The sequence below is a fragment of the Echinococcus granulosus genome, assembly GCF_000524195.1.
Source record: "Echinococcus granulosus chromosome Unknown EG_S00001, whole genome shotgun sequence".
Taxonomy (NCBI): domain Eukaryota; kingdom Metazoa; phylum Platyhelminthes; class Cestoda; order Cyclophyllidea; family Taeniidae; genus Echinococcus; species Echinococcus granulosus.
Genome location: NW_020170381.1, coordinates 3,627,801 through 3,639,189, shown reverse-complemented (window position 1 = coordinate 3,639,189; position 11,389 = coordinate 3,627,801). Strand labels below are relative to the sequence as shown.

The following is an 11,389-nucleotide window of genomic DNA, read 5'->3' as shown; positions in this document are numbered from 1 at the left end:
ACCAAGTAAATAGCACTAAGGTACGGGAATCAAAGGCATCTGTTGAACGAGGAGTCTCTTACCGCATATTCGGGTCGATGCATACGGGGAGTGAGGATGTTATAGGCAGACGCGAGCGAATCAGAGGGTGATCTTTCCACCACCGAAGTTGACCGACTGTCACGCATATCGCCGGCGGGGCTGATTCTGTGCCCGGCTGAGAGGGCGATAGTCGTAGGATCCACAGTGGCAGTGGCACCAGCCGCGGCGGAGGCAACATTCAATGAGGGCTCTGAGAAATGGGCACTTAATCGTTTTGTTGCTACCGAAACGCCTCCTATCCACCCTCCTCCGCCCCCTGTCCCTTGCTGGTGATGATTATGCTGGCGTTCCTTCTTCTTCCCGATGGGTAACGAGCCGTAGCGAAAGGGCACTCGAGCAACGCTGTGAACTACTGCCCTCGACACCGGTACCGGCGTTGTCGGTTGGTCTTCCACTTCCATTAACTCAGACTCCTCCACTTCCTGCGTGGCAAGAGGTGCGCGAACTCGTAACTGCGCCTGCGGCACCTCTGAGGGGCTCAATTCCTTGCTACTGGCACTATTGCCTCCACCGCCGCGGACCAGGGAGGTGAGCCAGGCAAAAGAAAGACCCCAGCGAGCAGCTCTCGTGCGCGGAGAGGTCGGGGAGATGAGGGCGCTCGCAGCGATGGAGGGCGATTCAATTGACCCCATGATGAGGGGTCGCGGAGTATGCTTCTTTCCACTCTTCGCCATTTCAGCCTCATCGATGTGAGGGATATCGATGGTGGTGGTGCCCGGAGCTGAAGACGGTGCAGTTTGAAGGATGGATGCTTCAGTGAGCCGAATGGGTTCTTTCTGTGGTACTGGTTCATTGGAGCTTTGGTGTGAGGACGTGGACTTGGTGGCATTGTTGGCGTGGCCAAAAAGCACTCCTTGGGAATCCCCTATCCAAACGGTGTAGATGTAATCACCATAAATCAGGCAGATGGTCGCCGTTGTACCCGAGTTCCATAACTGTGAAAAGCACATAAAAGGGCAAAAGGACTAGTTACACACGCTTACACATGAGACATTTTTCACACGGATAATTGCCAATAAATTGGATTTCGGCACATGAACTGCGGTGGGTGGCCCCCGTTAGCAAAGGCCCATTCTGATGAACTCTCATTAAGAAACAGTTAGTCGGCAAACGAAAAACTCCTTCAAAAGAAATTCAGAAATATCACTAATTCTTCCGATGAACGGTTAAGGAAAACAATGTCGACTATCCGCTTCGCAACAAGCATTGATTCCACCCAGGATAAGCTACTGACAATAGCTAAGTTCTTTACCGTAAAAAAACGAAATTATAACTGGATGAGAGGTTTCCACGAAAAACTTAGGCCTAATACACCAACAAGACACCTGAATCCACCATTATATAGTTAAGGCACTTGTAAAGTGCCCTCTACTTAAGTCCATGTAGAATTATTTAGTCTTTAGGGTAAAGTGATGAATAGGTGGCATAAATCCCAATACATGCCCCTGAGCGGACGGAATCAGGCAAAAGTGTTTGACAGATTAGTGAAAAGTTGATATTTATCTTTAAGCTGGTTGATAGCACTGTCAAAATCCCTGCCTCGAGATGACAACATTGCAAATGGCAGTTCCTAAAAGTAATATGATTTCTTATTCAAAACCTGGTTAGTAATTAAACCGTTTGGCACTGAAATATTGAATGAATTAAGAAAGGCACGGTGAAAAAAAGATCTCTCGGATGGTGGTAATCAAAAGCATAAGGGATTTTACCATTTCGTATACCCGGAAATGTAGTGGAAGTCTTGTCAAAAAGGAAGTAGGAGAAAGTTCGATAGTTGGTCAGAAGAAAAAGGCGCGCCTTTTACGGATGGAAAGCAGATGCTGACAAGAGCCGGAATTGATGACGAAGTAGGGCAGAAGTGAAGAAAAACTGAATTGCAGTTTCAAATGTCATTGCATATATATTACAAATATTAAACCTCCGAATAAGTACAAGATAGACATTCTTAAGGGGATTTTGGGACGACAGATTCATCCTTACATCACAGGTGGTAGATCTTGTAGTTGAAGGAAATGTATGACACGTAAATGCAGCAAATGAGAATAAAAATAAATAAATCCACCTAGAAATGAAACAATAGAAAAAGACTTTGTAAGAAATTTACGAAACAATTCGTTCCGTGAATAGCCTTTGACCATACCGTTTATTAGAAGAGACCTGAATTTCACTTGATTCATGCCACTTATTTCAAAAAAATTTCCACACGAAAAGCCGAGCATTAATTAATAAGAGGACTGAAATTGGTAGAATTCGACGAAATTCACAAAGCTAAAATTAATCGAAAGCGCATTGCAGCGCTAACTGTGAAGAGCGGGAAACGCATGTGAAATTGAGTTGCCCAAATGTAGCAACACATTCGGTACCAGAGTCTCAGAGGAAGATCGACCATCACAAGCCAAATGCTTGGTTATTCCATTAAACGTTGCATTATTAGCAGACTAAAAGACCAAATTATCCTCAGATCTGAGGCATTCTATATCTACTTTATTGTTTTAAACTTAATCCATTGGTGAAATGATTTAAGCAAGCCAATATCTATTACAAACTAATAAAGAGTATGTCACATATTTGTGACGATAGCAACGAAATTTAAAAGTGAAAATATTTTCACAAGAATCCCACTCTATGACAGATGACCATCCAAGTATGCCAGAATTCTATGTGGGCAGCATGGCAATTAATCTGATCCAAACTGAGTACTAAAATCTGGATATGCCTCGAACAAAAGTGATGTAGAAGCATTGCTAGTTTAAACAGTCTACACTGCAAAATGCGTTCGACGTTCATAATTGGGTGAGAGCAAAATGCGGTTACACACAAAGGTCCCAGGTGCAGGTGGTCAAATGGATAAATACTAGCAAATACGTCCGAACGTAAGAAAAGGTGAACGTGCCTATTGCGACGAGCGGGAGATGGTATTTTTGTGTCAGATGAAGAGGAAGAGAAGAGAATAAACCTGGTACAGCGATTAGACGTTCACTTTTACTAACGAACCGAACGTGCAGCAAACACCGTAAAGGTAGAAAAAGACTGCATGTTGGTGGTTGACCCCATAGGCACTAATGCATGTCTTTACGTTAACGAAATCGGCGGTGAAAAAACACAAATATACAGAATAATAGGTGCCAATTCTACACATTCATAGAAAAAAAGAACGCAGACACAACACTTTTTCTTGCGTTGCATAAAGGTCGCAGCAAGTAAACTATCCTCCATTTCACAAATAAAGTGGAACGAAGAGGCGAATGAGGAGCTCTCAACTTGAGGTTGAGGATGTAATGCTATAGCAACCAAGCATCCATGGCTGTGCGAAAGGCGATGATTTGGTTTTATTAGGATTGGTGACGGAGGCCTTCCGCGATTTGTTTGAGACACCTTTGAACCGGGTGAATGAGACGAAGCAAGTGACATCAGTTGAATTGAATCAAGCCACCAGGATCTATGAGCTAACATTTCTTAACATCAGCTAAAGCGAACCATTTGTAAGATCTCCTGTTGCTTGCTCTTTAATGAGATTCATTAACCTCGCAAATAGTCGGCATTTAGTGATCTGAATTAAATAGCCACAACCCTACAAATCACTTCACTAATAGCTTAATGAAAACCGGTATGGGGTTTTTTACGGACTTAACCATGGTTTAATAAACAATTAATCCCCAAAGATTCAAAAACCAGATCCAGTGAGTCCGAAGTACCGATGATACACCTTGACAGCAAGAAACAATGACAAAGCAGAATGTCATGATGATATTGACTCACAAACAGAGAGCTTAACAAGTCCTTCATCAGTGTCACGTACGTGTGACTCCCAGATTCCCTTACCTGGGCCCGGTTTCGCACATATGCAATGTGATCCTTACAACTTTATCACTGGTCGCAATAAAACTTCTCGCAGACCGATTATTTGGGTTCAAAACAATAAAATAGAGGTGGAATGTTATTGAATAAATTTAGTGGCAATTAACTGCACACAAGAACAGTAAAACGTCCCGGTTAAAGTGACCTGCTCTCCCCTAAAAAATTGGTGATGAACACGTTAATAAAGTTGAAACTAAAAATGCTGCAACAAAGTGACGTAAGCTTGACTTAAACAGAAAAAACCAGGACAAAACCTTGTCCATACGGCCCTTTGGGTCCGCGTGAAATAGGCAACAAAAAGTGGCAGCAGAATCAGTGGTGAACACCCGTGCAAGACTGAAAGTCCAATCGGTGAAGTCTACGGAGGACGATTGCACTCCATCTCAGTAGGAGCAGAGCATCTAATTAATTTATGGCACATTCTCCTGCAAGATACACTCGATTATGCGCAGGGTATGATGATTCACGCACACAACTCTGAACTCATTTACAACTTTCCTACAATAGGGAGAGGAATGGGGATTTAACAAGCGGAACAGTGAGTTGCATTTCAAAACATGAAAAAGGCAACCTTACGACATGAAAAATGATCCGAAATTGAGCGATCAGTGCACGATTTGCACAAGGAATCGGTCCAGTGTCTGAGTTACACAGGCACGCAAGAGCACCTACGAAGGAGAGGCGGACAGATGACCTGAGCGGAGAGAAACGCGGCATCAATAGTATTCGTCGTGCCAAGAGCGACGGGCACATCATAATCTTTAACGCTGATGTGACACACGAGCTATTGGCTACACGGCTTTCGCCCACCAGACCGATCCGCCAGCTGTTCCTCCCTCTCACTCTCCTGGTGCCTCGAATTACGGACAAAATGGGGTGTGCCATGACGATTTCGATTCCAACTGCATGACCAGCTTATCAGAAAGGCATTGAAATAGATTACACTATCCACTCTGCAATGGGCGGAAATTAGTGAATATTTATGTGGGGTGAGAGCGCAGGCAAGATAGGCTACCCAGGTTGATCGAATAAAAAACTTGCCTAGATGCATAAAAGGTTGGCGATTTGCCTGCACCTGTCCACATAACTTACAGACCCCTTGACAGTTCAGCCGAATCGCAAAAGCTCCAAGCCAGCACAAGGAATGGTTAGGGAGTCCAGTGAATCAAAATTGTCCGAAAAGTCTACTGACTCCAGTCTTCAGTGTGGGCACAAGAGTAGAGAGTATGTTCTAGGTTTGAAAGTGGGTAAGCAAAAGCGAGACCCAGTTATGGGCAAAGTGAATCACTTCAAATGAACCATCGAATGAAAAAGCACGTGGAAGTGTACGCATGTGTTCTTGGGCAGTTCGAAACACTGCCTTTAGGAAATCAGGATTGCCTAGTCTCAATACAGAGGCTAATGTAACAATTTTAATTGCAACAGTTTATTACAAAACAATTTCATATTAACATTTTAAGAACTTCGAAGTTCTGTAACTCAATTCTGTGAAGGAGGAAAAATTTACTGAATTCACCAACATACAATAAACATACACCTAAACCTCCGCTTGTACACAAAATATAAATTCATTAAGGAACATTTAATGAAATATCCGATTTTATCCTCTACAAAAAGTGGTCCAAAACTGCATTCGCTTTCGATGGTCCAAAGTGAAAATGACAAAAGGCACGAAAGTACAGCGAACTGCAGTTAGTTCATGGGAAAGAAAAGGTTTGTCGTGACCTCTTAAGGCTAGAGGGTAGAGAGAGCTTAACAGCTGCACACCTAGCATCGGTTCAAAATCCGACGAGCCGAAAATCGCCTGCACACACGAACACCAAAGGACGATATGGAAACAAAGTAAAGTGAGCGAGGACGATGGGATCCGAGAGTCGGAAGACACGGATCACCAGCCAAATTCACGCAAGTAAACACGAGCGCTCCACTAAAAGGTGTTGAGACACTATAGGCGCGAAGCAACCGAACATGGGAAAACGCAAGGAATTCATTTTGCGTTTTTGGCATGCCTAACAAGGGCTGTAATTCTAGTGCGTTGGCTTTTTTTTATTCATACAGCTGAGAATACGGGTTCAGCTCTACTTAGGCTACTTACATAGAGCGTTCTTAAACAGTTTCATATCTCATTACGTCTTCAGAAAAAAAAGCGCAAGCATTGCATTGATGGCTGGGTGTGCTCAACACTATTTATCACTTTTATACGAAGAAATGGCATGATAGAAACGGATATAGCATCCAGCATTTCTTATATAACACTTCCAAAAAGGACAAAGGCTAAATGAAAATTAAATTTAATCGTCACCACGATAAAATGGTAAGGAGCAAAGGTGGGTAGCGATGAATACTGGAAACAGAGGCTTCGAAGAAAAGGGTAAAGAATGTAAACGTCACTGCGATAAAAAGGCACCCTCTGCTCAACATTCACTTGAAAAGATGTTGTCTTCAACGGTGATCGACTGTCGAAATTCAAAAATTTGGTGTCATCGAGGCTTTAAGAAACGGAATGACTTGCGTAAATAGTTGGATAGCCTCAACACAACAAGATTAGAAGGGAGGAACAAAAAATAGTTTTGGTTGCGGACCATTTAAAAAAGCTTAAACGTCAGACATTTTCGTGTAATGCAGATTGCATGCAATGTCGTGTAGGTATCGCAAAGGGGAATGCCCAGTAGATCCACGTGATACGGGGCTAATACTGATATTACATTTCTTCCTTATTTCTGTCTCGTCAGCAATACCGAAACAATTGTCTAGTGTTAATATGACTAAGGCAAAGTTGAGAGAACCATGGGGGTCGACGATGACACTCGAAGTAAGACGCAATGGTACGTTGATACTTGTTTTAATTAGATGCGAAATTGTTCGGATGTTCAATCCACAGCATTACCGGATGTTGTCGTTCACATGTCTAGTCACCGGTTATGCTACAACTTCAAAGACGCAGGGGGAGAAGCAGCACAAACGCCACAAGCAGTACTCACCTTCTGCCGATGACATTCTGCAACTGAAAAGTTTAGTTCGTGGATGACCCTTGTGAGGATGTCGGGAATGGTTTCGGAGGAGCGGCGAAGAGCCGATGTCTCAAGGAAGCGTTGCTGCAGATGACGACTGAGGAGAAAAGGCGCCAGGTTTGAGCAGTGCTCAGCTGCCTCCGGTCCCCCGTGACCATCGAAAACACCACACCCGACAATTTGGGGATAGTCATGACACTGCAACTTGGACAGATTCTCCTCCCGGTCCTTATATGAATCAAAACAATAATGTGCTTAGAAAACAAACTAAGCTCCCCTCAAAGTATTTGCGAATGAGAAGCGATGACATAAATTAGCCTTTGAAAATACCATTAAAATAATTGGAGGCGTAATATATGCAACATGTATTATAAATGGATGATATACACAATGACTAGTGACGGATAAATGAACACACACAACAGAGGTCATTATGAGCCAGTATACCTGATCAGCTGTGCGCCCAGCACAAATTTACCCGCCAAACAAATCACTTTTAGATGAATATATATGTCTAATGCATGGTTCATGGCACAGATGTTGCAAGCGACTTGGAGGGCTTCATTTTTAGAGCCGCCATTTCTTGTGGATAGGTGAGAAATGGGAGAGTATTAGTTATGGGAAAAAACACCTTCAGATTTTTGAATCAAAGGAGAACTGCGATTAAGAATCCAGTCACGGAAATGCAGTGTAAAGCAGTGGGGCAAAGGATCAGAAGCAGGAAAAGAAAGTCCTCGTCACAAACATATGATTCATCCGGAGCGTCATTAAGGCGTCCAGCATCATTGATTCCCCCAACCACGGGCACTCGTCAGAATACCACATACACGCGCACGTGCAACCACTGTGGTCTAATCCCAAGAGAGATTAGTCAAAACGACTAAAACCCACCGACAAAATGCCACACAACTGGTGTAAATTCCTATACTGAATGCTACCGCATCAAAGGAAAAAGGGGAATTAAAGCAAACTCAAGTATATAGGGCGCGCGAGAAGAGGAAGAGAGGTTTTTTTTCGACTAGGCAGCGATTGGAGATCATACTTAAGTAGTACGGGCTAGACGACAAAAAGTAAACTTCACTACCCCAAATGAATAGCCAGAATAGTAACTTATAAACCCTTATAAGGCGAAAAAAAGATTATTTTACTCGGCCAATCATCACTTAGGCAAATTAAGGTACATTAGATGCACAAAAAGTTAGCACATGTACGATGAAAGGGGATTTGTTTTTTAACGTTTCCTCCATGATTAAATGGGTGAATCATTGAAAATAAAGTGACGCGGACCAAAAACATTTCAAAAGATGTCCTACTTTAAACATCATCCAACACTGATCCCTTCATTACAGATGAGTGTATTCACTTTTCTCGGAACAGATATGGGGGAAGTGACTGCATCATACTTAGCCGCAAGACACTTTTTGAAGTGCGGGAGTGATTTGCCAAAACAAAGGTGAGTGAATTGATTTAACAAAAAAAAACTTTAGCATGACCGTTCAACTGTCTCAGAAGACTTAATCGGATAAGTATCATGTTTGACCGACGTATAACCAATTAATGCAAACTGTCGATGAGCTAAAATGGCTGTCCACCAATTTGATGTGCACGAAAAGTTTATGCCCACACAGGATGAGAATAGAGTATTTCTAGCGAAAAACCGTGGGAATGAGTTTATGGGAAGAACAATGCAATGACACGCGGGGCTACCGATCAAAATCAAGCTTAAACATCGTTTCGGGCGCAAACCCTAGGGAATAATACTCGACATGATCAGAGAACCGTGTTCCATCAAAAGTAATGTATGTTGGACTGTGGAGGAGTGAAAAAGTTTACGGCAATGAAGCCTGTGCTACCACATATGCCTATTTCCTACGAAAAGAATATGCTTATCTAGTATATTTAATGAAAGCGCACAAGTTACTAGGACCGAGGAAATCGAAACGTCACATCCAAAAAGCATATTGAAGACGGTAGGGTAAAATCACCAAGGTCATCAGTAAGTTCTCAGGAGTGGACAAAAACAGAGAACGAGGTAAAAATGCTTAACTTGCACCAAAGCAAAATCTAAGCAAGTTGAAGATGGAGAAAAAGTAAAGAAGCACGGGAGCGTAATTACAAGGTGACACGTGACAAGACACGTGATCAGTTGCATTTACTGAATTGAGCTACACCAAACCAATCAGGTGAGGATGAAATTTCAAGTTTCGATTTTGAATAGGGGTAGAGTGGGTTATTTTATTAACAAAGATATTATTTGAGAAGTAAAAATGAGTACTGAAAAGGTATAAACTAGCTGACAGATAAAAGAAGGTTAGGACATCATTACTGCGTCAAAATTGCACGGAATATGTCTTGGCATTAATACCAACTATTTAAGACAAACGATAGCAATGAACTATCATTGAGTCACACTTTACTATTCATGGCAAACGCACGTTTATATTAAAATGCTGCTGAAGCTTGGATATATCCACAAGCGCTACCACATGTGAGATTTTTGAAATATGATAAAAATTGTAAGGCTAATGCTGTATCTGGGATTATTAGATGTTAACACATGTGAACAGGGAGATGGTAGATGAGTCAATGGAATGAAAAATAAATCAGACCATGGTGAAAAAAGTTGGTTCAAAATAGGATGATGACGCAACCCAAGATTGAAAACCTGTTCCAGAAAGGTAGGGAAAAGCAGTCTATCAATAGTATACATTGATTTTAGGGGAGAAATAGAGCTACCTACCCCGTCTATGGGCGCATAAGCAACAAGATCCGGTTCGAAAAACCATCGATCTTCCTGTCTTCGACGCTTATTTACAACGGAGGAGACAGATATTTGTTTGATCCGAGAAGTAGGAACTTTTTCGGTTGGAAAGTCCCCTGTGCTTTGTGCTTTATCAATTGTCCGTAAAAGGGCCTGCTTCAGATTGTCCATTCCACGACGTTGAATCTCGTCAAATGAACAAAATCCGGAACCTAAATAAGTCAACTACAATAGTTTACGTAATCCAACGAGGCCACTCTTATGATTACACAGAGTCTGACCTCTACTAGTTTACACATCGTACATGTTGCCCATATCACTTACTGATTAGTTTTAGTGCTTTTCAAAAGTCTGTTTATAACCCATGCTTTATGAATAATTCAAGCCACATCCTAAAGACTACAAGCAGGTTGACGATATGTTGCGAAAATTGTACACTTGTACAGCTTTGTAAGATGTGATAAAATAGGAGTAGTAACTTTTTGTCATCAGCACAAAGTACGTGAACTTAATATACCAAGTACTTTTAAATCCAACTTACCATCGGAGGAGAATTCAATAGGGTAAGATAGGTGGCTTCGTATTTGAGCCATTAATGGTACGATTAGCACGCTTTCCTGAATGCTAAGAAGCTACTGAAGAAGCATGAAGTACATACGATGAACATAAATTCCTAGATATGTTGGCAAGCATATATGCAGAACCATGAACTTTCTTGACTTTGTTCATTACAGGCTTTGACCTCAGCCGAACTGACAAACCCACATTGGCAGTAACTTCTGGATAAAGAGCATTTTTTATCTCCAGTAGCAACGCCGACACCTGACACTCCGCCATCTTAGCGGTGTGCCAACCACCACCAACTGAAATTTGAACTGCGTCACACGACAAACACATGAACGACCTTTAGACAAGCCAATGGATTAAACATATAAAATCTCTCTTGAAGTCCCTAATAAAGGAGCAAAAACTGTTTGATTTATTTATAGGAAGCAGGAAGCTAAATTAAAATCACAACAACGTGCGATTGTCTTTATGCAATATCATTTGCAAGCTTTCACGTGAGCTTCCAAAACTGCAATTTTGCTAAAAATCGTTTTGGTGAATGTACGTTATGGTATTAATAGCTAGACCAAAAATCGTCATTATATTGTGAAACCCAATATGGAGGCATATCTTGTTAAGTATGACCTCAAAAGTTTATCACGTTTTTAATAGTACACAGTTTTGCTGTACTAGGAGTATCGCGAAAATTACACCTATTACACGGAAATTTGGGACGAACAATTCGGATACCATTCACCTTTGTGTGCTTTATAAATACACCTATTTCTTTAATCTCATACCCGTTCAGAGCTCTGAATCTCCCTGTATTCGTAATAACCCAAAGTACTGTGAAACAGCACATATTACTAACTCACAAAAGAGTAGGGAAGGTACTAGACATAATTGGGTGGCTCTTAAGTGCGAAAGATTGGCAAGGAGGAACAGACACGAAACCCTATCCCCACAGAATAGTGCTATATCCCGTCCTCCCTTAAATAAATTTGGTTTTAGGCCAATGTCCCTAAGTCTAGTTTTGGACAATCGTGATGGCCAGTACAATTCCCCGTCCCCGAATTTAATTTCTTTACACGACAAAAATGCAAACCCATTTGAATTATTAAGACATTTTAGT

At 41.8% G+C, this 11,389-nt stretch overlaps 1 protein-coding gene across 1 annotated transcript; it reads right to left on the bottom strand. All coding sequences in view use genetic code 11, as the record gives it.

The window, feature by feature from the left end:
- Positions 1-259: 259 nt before the first annotated feature.
- EGR_00391 (Protein phosphatase 1L) lies at positions 260-10,548 on the bottom strand (the record flags this gene model as incomplete). The annotated part of the gene is made up of 6 exons (XM_024489640.1): positions 260-271; positions 306-1,016; positions 6,921-7,178; positions 9,691-9,923; positions 10,253-10,335; positions 10,370-10,548. The coding sequence occupies 6 exons, from the start codon at positions 10,546-10,548 to the stop codon at positions 260-262; spliced, it is 1,476 nt and encodes a 491-aa protein (XP_024356318.1).
- Positions 10,549-11,389: the final 841 nt, after the last annotated feature.